Source organism: Sminthopsis crassicaudata, chromosome 2 (assembly GCF_048593235.1).
Source record: "Sminthopsis crassicaudata isolate SCR6 chromosome 2, ASM4859323v1, whole genome shotgun sequence".
Taxonomy (NCBI): domain Eukaryota; kingdom Metazoa; phylum Chordata; class Mammalia; order Dasyuromorphia; family Dasyuridae; genus Sminthopsis; species Sminthopsis crassicaudata.
The window spans coordinates 536,839,162-536,860,463 of NC_133618.1; the positions used below are offsets into that span (position 1 = coordinate 536,839,162).

Sequence of the window (21,302 nt, forward strand, 5' to 3'; positions counted from 1 at the left end):
AGAGAGATGTTAGGTATTAAAAATAATTTTCAGATATGTCAATAACTAGCATGAGAACCTTTTCTGGCAACATGTTTGGAGAAAGTGGAAACATTATTGGGGACAAGTGAGGGGGAAGTAGGGATTGTCCACTGAAGACACAAGGACACAAACCCCACAAGCTTCCCAAGGACCCCACCCATCTCTGGTACAAGCATTTTATCCTCCCATGGGAGTCAGAAGTGGGAAAAGGGTATTCCAAGGAAATTTGATTCCTGGACCCATTCAGAGATCAAGATTTCTGTGGGTCCTCCGCTATTTCATTCTCTCTCCCAGCAGGAATCAAGCAGGAGAGGCGTGGGAAAGAAGACTTAGAATTTCCAAGGAGGTCTTTGTTTCAGTGGATTTCTGTGGGAAGACATGAATCCCTTCTCCATTATCTCCCTGCATTTGGATCCCAAGGACAGTTGGCTCATGGCTGACCATAGGCTTGAGGTTTCTTTAGCTCTGTGTGACATCTGGAACCCTGGCTGGTTGGACCAACCCTATGTATCAGCAGAAGAGACACTGCACACTATCCAGAGACATTTCTTATTGCTCCTGGGATTAGACCTAAACTAGAACCCAACTTCAAGAGTCATCTGGAGATGATGATTTATGTGGTAAGGTATTTTATACAGAATGGATAATACTTTAGGGGGATGAATTAGAAAATATTAAGAAATCTATTAAGAGCCATTATTTCTTAATGTAAATCAGAATGCAGAGGAAATAAGTTAAAAAAAAAAAAAGGCAAGGAATAATCTTGGGAGATATTGGAAACAGAGTAGAGTAGAAGGATCCCAAAGTTTCATCATCTATATGTGGGCCCATGAGCAAGGAGTGGGTAAGCCCCTCCAATTATAGATCAATGATTCTTCCAAATAAGATGCAGCTGATGAGCAATGGATACAGAAAACATTTATAATTTACTTCTTCCAAAGCCATCTCCCTGGTCCACCATCCCATAAATTAGTACCCCCAGGATCCCTGCCATTGAGTTAGTATCATGCAATGGAAAGAGAATGGGCTATGAAGTTAGAGGGTCTGGGTTCAAATCCTACCTGGATACATAGTACTTATACAATTTGATTGTCACTTAAACTGTCTAAGCCTTATAGCCATCATATGAACAATGAAGGACAAGTGGCCTCTGAGGTCCATCCTAGCTCTAAATGTATAATTCTATTTAACTAAATTTCTATCTTAAAGACCTGTTGGACGTCCAAGGGTTTTCCTACCCTATACCTTCTTGCTCATGAACATCTCCCTTAATGGAATTATGGCACAGATAATCTGAACATCATTTACATTTTAGAATATTCCATTTATTAAAAAACTACCTGTCTCACAGCACCTGCAACATAATAAAGGCTTCATAAATGATTGTTGATGGACTAACAATGCTATGTGCAACATAGCTAAAAACAAAACATCTGAATACAAAAATAACAGTATACTCAACAATTTGCTCATAGAAAGATCTTTCAGTGCCTCATTTTGAACCCATTTACTACTTTTTCCCATTTAGTTCTGACACATTTGGTATCTGATTCTTTGCCTACAAGAAATAAAAACAATAAGTTGGGGATAAAGGAGGGCTTATTGAAGAGGCATATTGATAGCAGCTAAAGTGAAGGACTCCAAAAATAAATGAATGAATGAATAAATAAACAAATAAATACCTGAAGTATGACTTCAAAGAGCACAATAATCTTTGACCATTTAATGTAGGGACAAAACAGTCGATGAGTCTATATGTGTATGTTATGCCACTAGTGTCTATCATATATACCACTTAATGAGATATGGTCCTATAAGGTCTTCTATATTATTATTCTGTTATTATTTAACTTTTCATGTGTATATATTTTAAATGTGTCTCCCTAAAGAAAATGTACATTCTTCAAGGCTATAGATAGACTGAGCCCCATGAATTTCTTATTTTCACAGAGCACCTCACCCTTGCATATACCACAATAGTAAATATTCTAGCCTCCAGCATTTCCCAAAAGTTTAGGAGTCATTCCTAATGATGATTCCTCAGAAAAGTGGGTACCTGAGATATCCTCCAACCAAACAGCTTAGGCCAGAGAGCTGGGTGAGGTAACTTCTCTGGGTGGGTCATCTCCTGCCCTAAAATGGAATTTCCCCTCTATGATCAATGAAACATGTAGCCAAAGGATGGGAATCTGAAGGGCGAGGGAGAGGAAGCAGCAATAGTTCCACATTCTAATCTAGGGATGGAACTGGCCAGTTCTTGTCAGAATGTCCAGCCTAGAATTCCTTCAGTCTTTTCCACTAAGAGGACACAGAGAAACATAGGGCCCTTTCCCACATCAAAGTCCAAGAAAGCAGTCTCAAGAGCTCTATTTGCTCTCTTGTGCTTTAAGCTGAGTCTTGAATTCCAAAGCTGCAGCCTCAGGCGCTATTTCAGAGATTCTTTACTCCCTGCAACATTATGAGGAAGTTGAGCCCCAGAAAGGACCAGGGTCATAAAGTTTTGAAGGCTTATATTCATCTTGAGCAGGAACTGTGATCCTGAGGTAGTCCTCTCAGCAGGAATTCTGGATCCTTTTAGAGCCATAGAACACGTTTCAAGAGGAATCCTCTTGAATATATTTTATTGTCATGTCTTGACTCCATCAGCTCCAGGGACACTGGTGCTAGTCAGAGCTTGAAGGAGGTGAGAAAAATGATTGAAGCCTTTTGGTAATCTTTACAGTTTAGCCAGGAGAGAGACCAGCAGGGTGATACAAAGCTCTATTAAGAAAAATGCATGATACAGCCCATTGCTGTGATCAGCCCTTTGAGTCTGTGCTCCAAAGAGAAGAATTATAGACTTTAATGTTAGGTAGTGAGGTGCCATGGTGGATAGAACACTGAGCCTAGAGTCAAGAATATTCATCCTCATGAGTTCAAATCCTGCTTCAGACACTTATTAACTGTGTGACCCCAGGGTGAATTCTCTCTGTTTGCCTCAGTTTCCTCATCTTTAAAATGAAATGGAAAAGAAAATGGGAAACTACTCCAGTATCACTGTCAAGAAATCATGAAGAATCAGATATTGACTAAAACAAAATAATAACCATCTAGGTTAACGCCTTTCAAAAGAGGAAACTTGAGTCTCAGAGAGGAGCTGAATCCCAGTAAGCCCAGTTACTGGCAAGTTATTGGCAAGACTGGAACAAGAAAACAATCTAATTCATAGGACAAGATGGAACTAAAACCCAGGTCTTTTAGACTAGTGCACTTTCTATTACATGCTTTTGGGGTAGCATCTTCCTATCCATATATATTCTGAATAGGGCCAAATAAGGATGACTTAGATTTAATTACAGATTTTCATTCTTACTTTTTATGCTTACCTTTCCTGGCTTCACTCCACAAATCCACTTGCTGCCCACCCCTGAGAATATAAGGTAACATTTATATAGCATTTTAAGATTTGTAAAGCACTTTACAAATATACTTTCAATTGTTCCTTACAACAACCCTGGAAGGTGCTGCTGTTATTATCCCTACTTTACAGATGAGAAAACTGAGGCAGACAGAGATTAAATGCCTTGTTTAGGATCCTAAAGCTAGTAAATGTATGAAGTTGATTTTGAATTCAGGTTTTTTAAACCCCAGGTAAGTCACTCAATCCATTGAACCACCTACTGTTGCTTCCTACCCTACTCACCTATTCCCACTTTAGGGAAAGCAAAGAATATGAGAGGCTTAGAAATGGTGATATTCTCTGAACTGAATTAATTTGTGCTTAACCTAGAGTTCATAAACTTGTGGGGGGTTAAAATGTTATATTTTATAGCTGCATTTCAATAAAATTAGTTTACTTTGTAAACCTATGTATTTTATTTTATGCATTTAAAAACAGGATTCTTAGAAGGCTTCACCAAATGGTCAAAGAGATGCATGACACAAAAATGGATAAGAAACTATGATATCAGGGTGGCTAGGTGGTGCAGTGGATAGAGCACCAGCCCTGAAGTCAGGAGAACCCAAATTCAAATCTGGTCTCAGACACTTAAAACTTCATAGCTGTGTGACCCTGGGCAAGTCACTTAACCCCAGGAGAGAGAGAGAGAGAGAGAGAGAGAGAGAGAGAGAGAGAGAGAGAGAGAGAGAGAGAGAGAGAGAGAAGAAACTATGATATTGATGGAGAAGGAAGAAAAGGTGGAAAATACAAAACTTGTATTAAAAAGTGGATTTTTGATATATTCAGATCATCAACCTGCAGCATGATACCCTTCAGTCTTGCCATGCCAGTGGATCCAGTCATTTCCTGGGTGGTCATTTCTTCTGAGCTTGCAAAATATCTAAGAGAAAAACAGCTTGACCAACTTCTAATTTTTCCCATTTAGTGCATTATACCCAGATAATTTGCTTTCTTCCATCTTCAGGGTCATATTAACACCTCAAATTTGTGAGAGCTGCAAAGACCAATCATTTTACCAAGGAGGGAACTGAAACCTAGAGAAGGAAATGAAGCGATTTGATAACTTTTCACTCTTTTCATTTGACCATGACAAAATGAAAAAGGAAGATCATTATCATCACACAAGACACACACACACACACACACACACACACACACACACACACACACACACACACACACACACTGAAGTTTGTTTAGAAACAAACTTTTTATCTATAAGGTTACAGACAGAAAGTTTGTTCAAGTTTCTTTTCTAATACATTATCCTAGTACCTATACTAAGCTGTCCTGAAAAAGGCCAGGAGCCATTAGAAAAAGTTTAGCTCAAATGTCCTTAACAGATTCAATCTTGGGTTTATTCTACCTTAAGCCTATCAAAAGTGGCATGCAGCGCCATAGCTAGTTAATCAGTAAAGACGTGAACTCTTTGACCTTCCCCACCCCTTTCTGTAGGCCTAAGAACTGGCATTCCATCATGCCCCACAGCCCTGCCAGCACAGATTGTATCCCTATTCTTGGCATCACTTACCCAACTCCAGCAGCCAGACCGGTGTGAGGGAAAGGTAGTGAGTAGTACTGGGGGAAATAATGCAGGATTTTGTCCCAAATCCCCATGGAAAGTAACACACAGTCCCCTTGGCCATCAAAGGAATTGACATCATTCATGAAACCATCTTTGGAACATACTTTCCCAAACATTTCTTGCAAACATTATCTCATTGGATCTTCCACTGGTAGGATCCAATGCTATATTATTACCTCTATGCTACAGGTGAAGAAACTGAGGCCTGAAAGAGTTTGTGTGACTGCTAATTTCACATACTGTGGCCCTCAAACTGAAGCCTACATCTCCCTACTTTGCCAGTTGAGTTCTCTTAACCCCTTCATATATTAAAATGGAAAAGCAAGGAGAAACACCTTTTAGAAATAAACCTTGCTTCTCATCTTGCACACAATTAACATTCTCTTCACTTGAGAACAGGAGGAGGGTCTTCCATCACCCACAAGGCTCGGAGCCCTGTCCTTTCTCACCAAAACCCTCAAAAGACTCCCCTCTACCCCCCTCCTCCCCCACTCCCGGCAACCTGTAGCCCCTAGGAAGGCGCTGCTTCTGAGGGGGACCAGAGCTCCCCGTGAAGCAAGGCAAGGCCGACTCTGGAGTCTGGGGGTTTTCCCTCCGTCTGTGGGTTATCCTGGTGCCAGGAGGGCAATTCTCAAGAAATGACAGCTGGCCCCTAGCGGGGACCCGCTGGGAGGTGTGCGGGAGACATAGAGCCACACATCCACCAACACACGCTGGCCGGCGTTGGCGAGGACCACAGAGCTGGCCGCGCGAGTCCTCAAGGGGTTAAAAATGCAGTATCCGAGGCGAGGAGCCGCTTCCCCGGGTGCCCAGCCGGGGGTCTCCCTCCCATCTCACTCCCCTCGCCGGGCCACGCCAAAAGCTGTTTGCTCGAACCCACCCTCCACTCACCGGGGCGAAGGAGTGGAAGTGCTCGGCTTTGGGGAGGGGGGCACGGGAGTGCGAGAGAAGACGACTGGCAGGGAGGGGGGTTGGGGTGGGGGGCGGAGTGCACGCTGCACCTTTAAGACAGAAGACACTCATGTCAACGCAAAAGCCAGCCCGCAGCAGAGGACTTCCTCCCCATCCCCTCCCCTCCACTGCCCTGCCCTCTCGTCCAGCCTGCTGCACCCTGCGCCCGCAGTCCCGTTGGAGCTGCCGCCGGCTCCCAAAGGACCGGGCTGGAGAAGGACGCTTACCTTTGTGACAGTCATGCAGAAAGTCTGGGGGAAGTCGTCAAGGTTTCCCGAAGCCCGAGGGTGGCCGAGAGGGAGGGGGTGGCGGATGGGGGGCGGCCAGCCCACTTCTCCTGGCGCTCCTGCTCGCTTTGGATTTCCGCCCCCTCCTGTCTCCTCCGCTCTCGCGGATGCGCGAGGTTGGCCCGAGTGAGAAGCGAGCGGAGCGAGGGGGAGCGCAGAGCTGCGGCGGTATCTACCCCGCAGAGGGCTCCGCGGCGGCGTCAGCGGCTACGGGCAGAGCGCAGCGCAGAGCAGAGTGGAGGGGAGCCGAGCGAGAGAAGGAGGGAGGGAGGAAGATGGGGGAGGGGGAGGAGGGAACGCGGGGGAGGAGGAAAGGGGGAGGGGGGAGGGACCACCCCTCGGAATCTGATTAAGCTATCCTCGCGGCTCGCTGTGGCAGCGGCGGTGATGTCAGTACAGTATGTGCATTTATAATGGATGAGCCTCCTTCCCCACAGGAAGGCGAGACAGGAAGAAAGAAAGAGGGCCCAGGCTGGAGGGTGTGGGGGGAGGCCGGAGAGAGGAAGAAAGAAGGATAACCTAGGAAACTACAAAGGGGGAGGAAAGGGGAAAGCGCCTACATGCACACACAGAGAGAAAATAAACCACAGTGATAGCTGGGCAGTCCCAGGAAATCCTAATCCGCTCTCAACCCGCACAGAGAAGGCCCGATGGCTTAACTCTTTCGGGACCGGGATAAACCCTCGGAGCCCGGGACACCTGCTGGTCCCCGAGAGGTAGAAGCGGGGGCTGTTTGTCTTAGCCTCGTCTATACCAATCGGTCCCGGGGTTGGGGGGATCGCGCGCCACAAACGACAGCCGACGAGCCCGCAGCCTGAAAGAAGGGACTTCTCCGGATCTGCTTCCAGACCCGAGAGGCTGCGGGATCCGCCAGGCTCCATCGGGTAGTCGGGAACCGAGGGAGGCTTTGCCCGAGCCTCTAAACTCCTGGTGGTGCACATGCACAAGGGTGTGAGATAAACTTATTGCACATGGACTTGTTCTCCCGGAGGAGGACTTTCCTCTGAGATATTAAATGCCTGCTAGAAGACAAATACTCCATTTGCGGTTCGGAGATGAGATCTGACCCGAAGTATATCCCAATCCGGATTATGAAGTCGTTAACAGTCATATTTGACTTGGCAATAGTGGATAGAAAGTTGGCCTCTGAGTCAGGAAGAAATGGGTTCAAGTCAAGCCTCCGATTTGTATTGATTGGATGACCCAAGTCACAGCCTTCAGTGCCCCCAGACAACTCTCCAAGACTTAAAAATCACCCAATAGTGGCAGATCTGATTTCCTGCTGGCAGTTTTCCCTACAGAAAGTTCCATACACTGATGAAATCATAGATCCAGACTGTCCCCTTCCCAAAAAATCCCACAAAACACAAAAATCTCTCTCTCTGTATGTAGCTCTCTCTCTCTCTCTCTCTCTCTCTCTCTCTCTCTCTCTCTCTCTCTCTCTCTCTCTCTCTCTCTTTCTCTCTCTGTGTGTGTGTGTGTGTGTGTGTGTATACACATACATACATACAGGGGCAGGCAATGAAGAGGTTGCTTAAGTATCTTCATATCCATAAAATTGGGGTGGACGGCTCCTTACTAAGGAAATGCTGTTTCGATTAATATCACACACAAAAAGATACTGAAACGATATCCCACCCAAAAAATGTTATACAAATATAGACATTGTAACTGCCTTTCCCCTCTAAAGAATAATATTAATACTCTGAAGTGTTTTTTGTTGTTTTTTTTTTAATTCTTCAAATTAATAGCGTCCATACTGAGCATAAGGGACAACTAGGTAGTGCAGTTGATAGAATGTTAGGCCTGTAATGAGGAAAATCTAATCTCAGACACTTCCTTAGCTGTGTGACCTGAAAAGTTCTTAAAATATGTTTGCCTCAGTTTCCTCATCTGGAAAATGAGAGAAGGCGATTGTCAAAACAATCTAGTACCTTTGCCAAGAAAATCACAAATGGGGTCACAAAGAATCTGAGATGACAAATCTGAGAGTCAGATTATGAAAAACAGAGTCCCTTAAATTTGGTTTTTCTACTGCATTCTGATGAAATCCGTAGAAAGATGGCATATATGTCAAGGGGCCTGAAGAGCAAACCATCTCAACCTTGGGTGAGGGAACTTGGTATATATTTAGGCTGAAGAATAGAAGACTTTGGCTTGAGTGCAGCTCTTCTGTGGAATGTAATCTACCTGAGGGCATGCTTGGTTTTGTATACTCAGCAAGCTAATACACTTTTGGCTAGGTTGAAAGAGGCCTGTGATTTAAAATATTTAGGGAACTGTCAATAAGGAAACTGATCAATACAAGTCAGCACTCTGCAATTTATAGGTTTAAAGCAAGGGTTCTTAACCATGGATAAATTTCAGGGGGGCACAAATGTGCATGGGAAAAAATGCATCTTTATTTTCACCAACTTCTACTTTAAGTTTAGCATTTCCTTCAATTAGTCTTCATCAAATTGCCCAAGGGTTCCATAAAGTTAGGAACCCCTAGTTCAGAGAACAGCAAGGTCGTTATATCTAATCTCTGGGTGGGGAGGAAGAAAGCATGAAGGGGGAAGTTTCCCTGAAGAGTTGAGCATTTTTCTCAGAGGCAAAAGCACTAGCATCTGGCTCCAAAAGCGTACACTAAAAGGAAAAATAAACAACAAAAAAACTTCCATTACTAAGTGCCAGAATGTGCTAGGCTTGAAATCAAATTTGATCTCAGACACAATACATAGCACAACATTTGGCACGTAGTAGGCACTTAATAAATGTGTTCCCTTTCCCAGGTAGGTGGTTCATGACAAATTAAAGTTGCATTTATGCCTGTTGTCTCCCAAGTTTCTCCCATTAAATTGTGGGTTCCTCACGGGCAGGACAAATCTTTTGCCTTTCTTAGTGTCTCCAGGTTTTAGGACTGTGCCTGGCATATTCTAGGGGCCTGCTTAATCAATGCTCATTAACCAATTGATTGTTACTGTTCAGTCATTTCAATTGTAATCCCACTGAGATTTTCTTGGCAAAAATACTGGACTAGTTTGCCATTTCCTTCTCCAACTCATTTTGCAATGAGGAAACTAAGATAAACAGGGTTAAGTGATTTGTTTAGGATCACACAGCTAATAAGTATCTGAGACCAGATTTAGACTCCAGGTCCTGCATTCAATCTACTACATCATCTTAGCTGCCCAGGGATGTGAGATACAACGACAAAAAAAAAAAAAAAAAAAAAAAAAAAAATCTTTGCCCTTAAGGAATTTACATTCTATTGGAAGCATAGCCAATGTTGAAATTTCATTTTTTTGTTCATCAATGGCCAACATATAATTTGGGCAAGCTTCTTTGAAGTGTTTTTTGCACATACAGATAATGTGAATGAAAGACACTTTTTCCAGAAAGCAGATGCCTCCAACACAGACTCCCCATGTCCTTCCACAATTTACGGAATTTAAATAGGAATATTTCTCAAGAGAGTCAGATTATGAAAAACAGAGTCCCTTAAATTTGGTTTTTCTACTGCATTCTGATGAAAATTCATCTTCAGCATCCTTACAGAAATATCAACTTTTTCTCTGGGAAGGACCTTGGAGAGCATCTAGAACACTATTTCATGTAGGAAATCGAGGCATAGAAGGTAAATGATTTGCCAGAGATCACATAGGTAGGAAGCAAGAAAGCTTATAATAAACTCAGGTCCTTTGACTCCAAACCCAGTGTTTTTTCCATTATAACACACTAATACCTCTCCACCTCTCCCCAAAAAAGAGTTCAAATCTATCCTCTGACCTTTGTAACCTCACTGAGTCACTATACTTCCATGGCCCTCAATTTCCTTATCTAAAATTAAGGATGCAGGTTAAATTACCTTGAGGTCCTGTCCAGTTCTAGAACTATAATCCTAAGAATTTTTCAAATAACCTCCTGTCTCATTAAGCTTCTCTTGCCATCTTACAGAGCATACCCTGGCACCTCTCAATCATTTCTTAATATAGATTAAGCACACACCGTGTTCCTAAATTGGACACTGTGTCCCTAAATTGGGCAAGACAGTGTGGGAACAGAGAAAGGAGGAGACACAGTCCCTGCTTTCAAGAGATTATAGGCTCATCTTCAGCATCAAAAGAGCCTTACTGGGAAGCAAATGTCCCCCCTCCTCCTCACCCATATGGAGTTTAAAACTTTGATTCCAAATTTTAAAGACGTGCTAGGAATTACAAAATTGGTAAAGTTTGTTTTCAGCGCCTCAAACTCCCTGGTCTTTGTTCTTTTCATGCTTCCCTGGTCTTCCCCTTCCCCAGCTGCCCATGGCCCTCAGGCTCTCTTCCCCTGGGTTCTTCTAAAGCTACTCTCAGGAAACTTAGTAATAAATTCATTCAAATGCGGCTAATTTACAAATGCTTAATGCAATACCCATCCCAGGGGATGTATGTTTCTCTGGGATGGAGTCAGCCAAAGAAATTAAGTTATAATGGCAGAATCTCAGAATCAGCCAATGGGGTGGAGAATTGTCAGACAGAGGAGAAGGAAAAAGGGGGGGAATGACACCTTCCTCCTTTGGTCCCTGAAATTATATTGTGTAAGTATCCACCTCCTACATTTTCAGGTGTGACTGGTCTTTCTCAAAGGAGGTTTAAAAAGAATTATTTTGAACTATTTTGACTCCACTTTTCCTCAGGACTTCTTTCTTGTGTATTACAGGAAATCTTTTAGGACTAAAAATATGGCTAGTTCTTATTCACTTCCATACCCAGAATTGACTGCCCTTTTGAATCAATAAGTAAAATCTACTAGGTACTCAGGTAAATAATCATTTTTTCCTAACTGTACAATGAGATTGGGGGAGGGGGGAGAGAAAGGAGGGAGGTGTGTTTCCTTCTGTTTAATCTACTTTAAAAAATTATTGGAAGAGTCAAATGAGATCAAGGAGAAAATGCTTTTAAAAGTTATAAATTTTGGATGAGTATACAGCTATGCTTTCTTCCTTTAGTCCTGAAACTAGGTATAATATGCTCCATCTCTGAACCCTACTAAACTGTGTGATCTCAGGCAAGAACTTTCTCCTCTTTAGACCTCAGTTTCCTTATTTGCAAATGGAAGTGTTTGCATAGATGATCTCCAAAACCCTCTCCAGACTTAGCATCAAGTGATTTTATGACAAACCAAAAAGGAAGAAGTTTCAGATTGCAGATAAGCACCTAGCATTGAATGCAAAGATTTCCCAGACAATGAGGATGGCTAGCATTAAATGAGGATGGCTAGCATTAGAAGGAGGGAATTGGTAAAGGCTGTTTCTCTATGAGTCGAATTCCAGACTGTTATGGTTTGGTTGGGTTTCAGCCCAAACACGTCTTGAGGTCTACTCAAGTTTTAGGGATTCTATATGACCCCATTCCGCTGTAACTTGAAAAATTCAGCCAATTTTCAAGTATTCATTTGTGGATTACTTTTTTATCTATAATAAATGTCTAAAATCCCAGATTGTTTTTCCCCTACCCCCACTACCCAGTGTGATACTTGGCCACCTTTCCTACCATCAGTCAGTGTAAGTACATTCTCAGGGAATGCAAATTCATGTTTGTATCAGTCTGAGCCAAACACAATTAGGCACATCAGTCTGCTGTCCTGGAATCATATGATGTACTTTAAAGGCAAAAAGAAAGAAATCTTTTTTATTTATTCAATGCCCTGTATTATCTGCACTACAAGCTCCCTCATCTCCATCCCATTCCCCAGGCAATTAGTTTGCACAGAGAGAAGTAATCACAACATAATCTATTTCATTTTCCCTACCCTCCAAAAAACAAACAAACAAACATGCAAAAAAAAAAAAAAGAGAAGAAGAAGAAGAAAAAGAAGCAAACCAAAATATCATCTGGTTTCTAAGGGTGGGTTTTGGACATAGTGATAGAAGAAGACATGTGGTTTAGTAAAATATAATCTCCTTGAGGGAAGGATTTATAATGTTTATTATATCTTTGCACTCCCAGCACTAGCATAGTTTCTTTTACATAGTAGGTACTAAATAAATACTAAAATAGGTTCAAATAAATAATTTGAAGTATTATTGAATGATTCAATGGGAAGGGCTTAGATCTTGCTTGAAATCAGGAGAAATGAACTCAACTACTGACGTTGCTGCTTAATTATTTGTGTGATTTTAGGTAAATTACCTGTTTCCTCACCTATAAAAAGACAGAGCTGATCTAGATGATCTGCAATGTTCTTACTAAATTTAAATTTATGATATTATTAAGCTTTTCCCTTTGGTACTGTTTGTAGAGCCTTACATGGATATTTATGGGTTCTACTCTTGTTAACCTTAGTTATCAAATGGAACTTACTTTCATTTCGGAAGACAGGAAACAAAAGCACTAAGTTTACATTGACATCTTTTACCAAGTCATTTCTCTTCTTCTAAACATGAATTTTTCTAAATAATCCCACCTCAAATCCACATTATTTACCTTAGATTTCAATAGTAATAAAGATAATTACAAAGTTCTCTTACACTCGCTTTGTGAGATAGGTAGTGCAAGTATTGTTAATATCTGCTTTAAAGATGAGGAAACTGAGTTTTAGAAATGTTGAGTGATTTCCATGTAGGAACAAGCCTATTCAAAGTATGGCCCAAAATTTGAATCCAGGTCTCTGATTGTCTGGAATTTTTGCCATCATTCCATTACCATACTGTCAATATTTTCTCATTCAGGCCCTAATCTACATCACCAAACTTGTTTTCTAATGCTAACTAAAACTATAGTCAACCACATTTATTATTCTCTCCTGACTTGGAGACACTTTTCCCTCCATTTAAAATGCCCACCCTTGTTGCCTATGCCTATTGACTCAGCAATTTAAAGTAGGTATGAAATACCTATCCTTTTCATGGTATTATGGAAGATACTAGAGATATCTAGATCAAATTGAACAAAACAAGCTCTGCCCTCAAGGAGCTTACATTCTACTGCATAAAACCTTGACTGACTCTTCCAGACTCTAGGGATTTCTCCCTACTCTGGGCACTTAGTAAGTACCACAAATTCAACCTTTAAGTACTTTTTACATGTTTCTCCTTGTATCTTATTTCTTAAACTAAACTGCAATTTCCTCAAGAATATAATAATCCTTTTAATATAATAATCTCTTGCAAACAAATTTTGAGCAGCATAGGTGCTTAATAAATGTTGAATTGTATCTCCCAAGGACTGGGAGATAACTCTGCCAAATCCGGTATCAGGAAATGGTTAAGTTCTTTTTTTTTTCACCATTTGAAAATGTTTTTTAGTCTTTTATTTTTCTCCAGTTACATGTCAAAACATGTAACATTTTTTCTTTTTTCTTATTTGTCTAATATTTTCACCAGTTACATTTGAAACAATTATTTTACATTTGTTTTTAAAATTTTGGAGTTCTACATGCTCTCCCTTATTCTCACCCACAATTAGAAACCCCAATGAAATTATTTAAAACGTTTCCATAAAAGTCATGTTGTGAAATAAAACATAGATCTCCCAATGAAATTATGAAATTAAATTTTGAATGAAATTAAATTAAAATTTCTCTATGAATTTAATGAAATTAGAAACTCTCAAAAATAAAGTTTAAAAGAGAGAGAGAGAAAGAGAGAATGCTTCAATCTGTATTCAGATGCAATTAATTCCTTCTCTGGGTATGGAGAGGATTTTTTATCATAAGTCCTATAGTCATGGATCATTGTACTGATGAGAATAGCAAAATCATTTACAGCTGGTCATCTCAGAATATTTCTATTATTTTGTATACAGTACACTTCACTTTTCTTGAGCTCACAGAGGACTTTCCATATTCAAAACAATTTTTAGCATTCATTTTTAAAAACCTTGAGTTCCAAATTTTCTCCCTTTCTCTATACACCTCCCCCTGCATTCATAAAGCAAGCAATTCTTTATAGATTATAAGGAACATGTGTAGTCATGCAAAACACATTTGCATATTAATCATGTTGTGAAAGAAAATACAGTCCCCACCCCCTCAAAAAAAGCTAAAGAAAATAAAGTAAAAAATGTATGCATTGATCTGTATTCAGACATCATCATTATTATTTTTTTTTTTTTGGTCTGAGGATGGATAACATTTTTCATAAGTCCTCAGAGTTGTCTTGGATCACTGTATTACTGAGAATAGCTAAGTCATTCATAGCTGATCATTTTATAATATTGCTGTTACTTTGTACACAGTACATTTCACTTTGCATCAGCTCATGATATCTTTCCAGGTTTTTCTGAGAGTATCCTGCTCATCATTTCTTATAGCATAATGATATTCCATCACAATTACATAACACAATTTGCTCTCAGCCATTTCATGACTTATGGCCATCCTCTCAATTTCCAACTCCCTTCAGTGGTTAATTAATTGATTGGTCAAAGCTTCCTGGCTCTGGCATTTACATATCATTCTCAGATTTCCCTTGATGATGTGCCCAGGACAGAGTGAGACCAAATAATGGTACTTTTTCAGTGAGACAACAAGCCATTATTTGACTCACTTATTCTACATTTCCTTAAGTATCTACTATTTGGAGAACACCGTGCTAGGCACTGTACTTAGTACCTGCCCTCACAAGCTAGAATCTGATAAGATGATAAATTAGCCCAAAGAGAGATAACAGTGATGCATTCACTATATCACACAATAATGCATTGGAGATTTAGAAAACAAAGTGCAGTGTGAAATCTGAGAGGTCAGTTAATTATCAACCAAGAGAATTTATGAAGACTTCATGGAGGAAAAATAGACTTTAAAGTACAGTCAGGAATTCAGTGAAGAGGAAGTGGAGAAAGGAAGAGAAAAAAGGAGAGAAAGAAAAGAGATGGGGGGAGAGGAAGAGGAAAAGAGAAGAAAGCGAGGGAGAGAGAGAAAGAGAGACAGAGAGGAGAGAAGACAAAATATCTGAGGAGTGTAAAAAAGAGAGAAACAAAGACAAAGAGAGAGCGACAGAGACAGAGACATAGACATGGAGAGACAGAAAGAGAAAGCATGACAGGCAGAGATAGAGAGAGAAAAAGATAGAGGAAAGAAGGCAGAGAGAAAGAGAGAGTGAAAGAGAAAGAGATAGAGACAGAAAAACAGAGACAGAGAGAAACAGAGAGTGAAAGAGAAAGAGACAGAAAGAGTGAGAAAGAGAGAGAGAAAGAGAGAGAGAGAGAGAGAGAGAGAGAGAGAGAGAGAGAGAGAGAGAGAGAGAGAGAGAGAGAGAGAGAGAGAGATTGAGAATCTCAGTGTGTTCTGTGGAAACAGAAGATCAAGTTTAGCTATGGTATAATATATAGAGAAGGGAATAATACAAAATAAGGCTGGAAATGTAGACAGATTGGAAAGAATTTTGTCAAGAAAGGGAGTTTGACAACTTTAAAATATAAACTGATTGCCATGATCAACCATGTCAGAAGGATTGCAAAGGACTGATGAAGCATACTTCCCACTCCTGAGAGAGACATGACCAACTCAATGCAGAATGAGATATATATTTTTGGATATTCGTTTTGGGAATTTGTTTTGCTTAACTATACATATTTATTACAATGTGTCTGCCCCTCCCCATGGAGAATATGATGGAAGAGTTAAAATCAATGCCTCTTAAGTAAAAAAAAAAAAAATAATAATAATAATGAGTTTGTACTTTATGTAGGAGACAGTAAGGAGCCAATGAATGTTTTTAAGCAAGGAAGTGATATGACCATATCCAAACATAAAAAAGAATATTTTAACAGTAGGATAAAGGAGGCATAGATAGCTAGGTGACATAATGGATAGAATGCCCGGCCTGGAGTCAGGAAGAGTTGAATTCAAATTTAGCCTTAAACACATCAGCTATGTGATTCGGGAAAATCTCCTTATTCCTGTTTGCGTCAGTTTCCTCATCTGTAAAAAGAGCTGGAGAAGGAAATGGCAAACCATTCCATTATCTTTGACAAGAAAATGAGATTATGAAGAATCAGATATGATTGAAAAATGACTGAGCAAGAAAAGTAAAAGAAGAATTAGAAATCAGAGAGGAGTGGTGTAAAAAGCTTTAAAAAATCTTAGGTTAAATATGCAATAATGAGTGTCTGTACTAAAAAAGAGGCAGTGGAATTTGAAAAGTGGTCCAGAGATAGAATAGACTCTCAAGACTTCATAGCTGACTGGGAGTGAGAAGTGAAAGTAGGAGGAAAGAGTCAAAAATGACACCATAATCTTAAACACAAGGCAATAAGTGAATAGCCATGTTGCTGATAAAGTGATAGAATTAGAAAGAGGATTAGGTTTAGAAAGAAAAATGATAAATTTGGTTATGGACAGGTGATATTTAAAGTGCCAGTATTCCTCCAGGTACAGATGTCTTGTAGCGAGTTGGAGATGTGAGTCTGGAGCTCTAAACAAAATTCTGTCTGATTTTTCTTGCTCAGCCTGACAAATGTGGAAACCTCTTTTAACCTATATTGGATTGTTTGCTGTCTAGGGGACAAAGGAGTATGTACTGCTTGTGTTTGAAAAAATAAAAAGCTATTACAAAAAATTAAAAAAGGGGGAAAAAGAAAGATCAAGGCTGGAAACACAGATTTGGGGATTGTTTGCAGGAATATAGTAGTTGAAGTTAAAAAAGTGAACTTGCTAAAGGACAGAGTGTAAAGAGAGAAGAAAGCTAAGGATAGAACTTTGAAGAAAACCTATATTAAGAGATTGGAAAAATGAAAGAAAAATGGCAGATGAAGGAAAAAATTATAGTAATCAAGGTAGGAGAAAACCAGAGGAGGGTAGTGTATTTGAAGTCCTCTGAGAAGAGATGATTTTATAGACAAGGCAAGTCAAAAGTGTTAAAAGTTATATATACATGAGTAGACCCAAGGGAGCATTGTATACAGTAACAACTATATTGTTTTAAGAACAACTTTGAACAAATAAGTAATTTTGACTATTGCAAATACTTAAATTAACAACAAAGGACATATATAGGAGAACACTATCCAGAGGGGGGAAAAAAACTTATAAATAGAAGTATGTATAAAATGATTTTATATATATTTACATATATGCATATATATACACATTTTGCATCTAATAGTAGCAAGGGGCAGGAAGAGAAGAAAAAAAAGAAAAATTTTACATATATATTATATATTTTAAAAGAATAACAAGTTGTACATAATAAATTTGCAGTTTTATGTGCAATCATCTTTTTTATATTATACCAGTAATTATTTTATTCCATACTTTTAAAATAAAATAAATTTAAGTCAGGCATTGCAAGGTGAATGAGGACTGAAAGAAAATCATTGGATTTAGTGAATGGGGAGGGAATTCATGGCTTCTGCAAGATCTATTTTGGTAGAATAATGGCACTTCAAAAACTAGCAAGGAAGTTGACTAAAATAATAGAGTAAGGGGATTTCAAGGACAAAGGAAGGCGTTTTACCGAGATTGTGTGGGCATGTTTGTTGATAGCAAGGGAGATGCAAGTGGCATAAAAAGAGATTGAAGATTAGAAGGAGAAGATTATCAAGGGAGAGAAGGAGGCAGGAGGGGATGTGATAAAGGACACAATTGAAGGGTTGGTATTGGCAAGGAAAGGAGTCACTTTTTCCTTTGAGACTGAAGCAAAGGAAAGACAAGATATGATAAAAAGAGATTTCAGGTATAGAATTGAGGAGAAGAAGGAACTTACAATGGATGGTCTCTATTATCTCAGTAAAGTCTGAATTAAAGTACTGTGCTAAGAGGGAGGGAGAGGTTTGGATCAGATGTGGTAAATGTGATAGAAAGTTAATCAGAGAAGAATGAAAGGAATGTTGAATAACAATGAGGTCCTAGTTGAGATTATATAACACATTTGTAATGGACTCAGTGAGGATGGTTGTGTGATTTCTCCTAGAAGCATTCAGTAGCTCATAAGTGGGAATGGCAAAGACAGATAAGGAGAGTACCCATGAGTTGGAGTTTGGAAAGTGATTAGTGGGGTTTGGACCAGTGAGCAAAGGATTTAAGGAAAGTCGGCAATGTTGTAGTTCTTTTCCCACTAGTTGGGATGTATTGACTGAATGAATGTATTGAATGAATCATCCACACAACCTCATTTTTCCTATTTCCTTCTTTATAACTATGGGTTTACAAATAATCTATCACTATTAAAGAATCTGAAACAGTAGGTCTATACAGAAACTAAATGTATGATCTTTTACTTCAATCTAGTTACTGTGATAGTAAAAGGAGCTATCAATCCAAAATACATCTCTTACTCGCATTCATTTCTTTCATGCCTTGCCACAATCTTTGTTCTCCATCTCGCTCTCTTACCGTGTGTGTGTTTCTGTAACTATTCTTGTTCTTTCTCATGTTTCTATTTCATTTTGTCTATCTCTCTATCCACATCTCTTCCACTCTTCATTTCATTTATTCCTTATATCACTTTGTCTCTTTTTACCAGTCATTTTGGGGTGGAACTATTGGATTATTCTAGGCAAGGACCCAGAATGATTGAGAACTTAAATAAAATGTGTGTGATTCTAGGATGTAATCCCTAAAACCAATGCTTTTGTTGGTTTGGGCACCAAACATCATGTGCGGGACTTTTTTTGTTGGGAATTGTAAGACATCAAGGTAAAGACTGAAACCCAGAGCCAGACCATTTGCTCCTGGCTATTTGACCCTGGGCTTATAAAGAAAAACTACTGAGGGAAAGACAGATGAAGTGAATGTGGGAATTGATCCAGGAAACTTCCATGAATTCTTTTCACTCAATGATTTTATTCCTGGGAAGAGGGAATAAGGGATTGGGAATGACAATAGAGAGTTTCAGCCCTCAAAAGTAAAAAGTCAATCCAGTTCAAAGGGGAAAACCCACAGGAGATAACTTGATGTAGTTCTAGGGGCCACTGTGACTTCTTGTGTAAAATCAGATTATTATCATGTTGGCATTGGTTAAAAAAAATATCAGTGTACTCAAGTTGTGCTCCACAGAAACCTGATCAAATCCATTCAACAAGCATTTATTACTTATTTCTTTATTAATGATCCAGGGACTGGAAATACAAATAGAAACAAAAAAAAAAAAAAAAGGCAGTCCCTAATCTAAAGGAGCGTTGCATTTTAATGGGGAAAGGATGTTAAAAAAAAAAAAAAAAAAAAGTATAAAAAATGAAGACTAGCTCATTTGGGCCCTGACACAAAATAGAGATTCCAGTAATATTTCACAATAGGAGAAAGGGATGTAGAGTCATGTAGAAGGCGGCTGAGTTGTGGTAGGTAAAGTTCAGAGAATGAAGAGTGGTATTCCTCCTGTACTTCCCTGATGAGAAGAGGCACTGAATGAGAAATTGACAATGTTGTCAAACATGTTTGAGGAGAGAATACAAGTATTTGAAGCTAAAGAAAGGAAGAAAGAGGTTAGCTGGGAACTGGAGAAAAAAAGGTGTACTGAAGAAAAAAGTTATCATGATCTCTTTTGTCTCTGGCTGTAGCAACAGAAGTAGAGTTGGGCAGCTAGGCAAATGGGACTAAGACTGGAGAGTGAGATGTCTCTTAGTTAGGCAAAGATGCTTGTGCAAGGCATCTTTGTTCAGGCTGAACTTGGGTTAGAGAATATGCAGGGTGCTGCTGAAAGACAAGAATCAAGGACCCTGACAACAAAAGCAGGACCAAACCTAAGATCGTAGATTTCAGTTTGGGAGAGTCTTTAATTCTGGACCTAGTCCAGGAATTCTTAACCTCTTTTGGGCCATTGGCAATCTGGTAAAGCCTATGGTTACCTTCTCAGAAGAATGTTTTAAATATATAAAATAAAGTACACAAGTTGATAAAAGAAATGAATTCTATTGGATTACATATAGATGCATTTTATTTTAAAAAAAAATAATTCACGAACCCTGAGTTTAAAAATCTCTTGAGTCTAGTTCAAACACGATGCAGATAAATATTTAACAACTGGCTCAAAATGGGGGAAAGAAAGTATATACCACACTTTTTAGTTTAAACTGCACCATTAATGTTTCCTTTATCATTTTAAATCTAGATAATAAAACAATAATTCAAGCCCCTATCTTGTTAGGGCAGTTAGATATTTCCACAGTATACATGCTCATACTGAAAATTTAGCACTCCAAAGCTCGCAATCCAACCCTCTCATTTTAGATAAGAGAATAGTTCTAATAGTTAATGACTATCTAAGGCTAAACAGGTAGCAAGTAGAAAAGTTGGGAATACAAACTCAGGATCTCTAACTTCAAATCCAATGCTTTCTTCACAGTTTCGTTGGCCTCCAAGCATCATAAGAAAGAGAAAACTATGTAGTGTTAAACCTTTTTTTTCTTAGCACAAGAGACCATTACAGTCCTCTTAGTATAGTCTAACTCAGTCACTATATATCACTATATGTGTGTGTGTATATATATAGCCAGGGGCACAAGAAGGCTATATCTCCAAGAGATGTAGCAGCTCAGAATGATTCTATAATTTTTAAAACAATATTTTATCATGGGATGTTTTTGTCTGACTAAAAAACTGATTAGATTGTAACTATTTTGTTTTAAATTTTCCCTATGTTTCTTTGTTTCCCAAATGATCTATGCCCCAAGTTTTCCCATCCCTAGAAGAAACCCAGAATTATCTTGTATTCAAAGTAGTGTGCAAATAACTGGTCTAACCCAACCTTCTCAATTTTCAAATGAAGATACTGGGGCCCAGAGGCAGCATTCTCCAGACTAGAATCCAGGTTCCCTAATTTCTGCAATCTATAGATCTATACCCCTCCCATTGCACCAAGCTTCAGTCAGGTGGGTGTGATAAACTTGGACCAGAAACTTGGATTGACATCACCACAACTGCTTAGATTTGTAAAAGCCAGTTATCTTTTCTGAGCAGAAGGCAGGAACCAGTCCAATCTGATAACTAGAGGCTATTATCTCATGAATCATGGAGTACTTATTTAGGGTGCTTTCCTTAAAGCCATTTCTTCCTCCCCACAGAGACCAGCCACAGGAAAAATTATGAAATCAACAAAATTCATCATCAGCAATTC

General features: G+C 39.4%; 1 protein-coding gene across 1 annotated transcript in view; it reads right to left on the reverse strand.

Annotated features, from left to right (window-relative positions):
* CORO2B (coronin 2B) overlaps positions 1–6,516 on the reverse strand; it is a 232,616-nt gene extending 226,100 nt beyond the window's left edge. Inside the window, exon 1 of the mRNA XM_074294705.1 lies at positions 6,224–6,516. Within this exon, the coding sequence (XP_074150806.1) occupies positions 6,224–6,238 (15 nt within the window). The 5' untranslated portion in view covers positions 6,239–6,516. The remainder of the gene's footprint in view (positions 1–6,223) is intronic.
* Between the last annotated feature and the right edge of the window lie 14,786 nt (positions 6,517–21,302).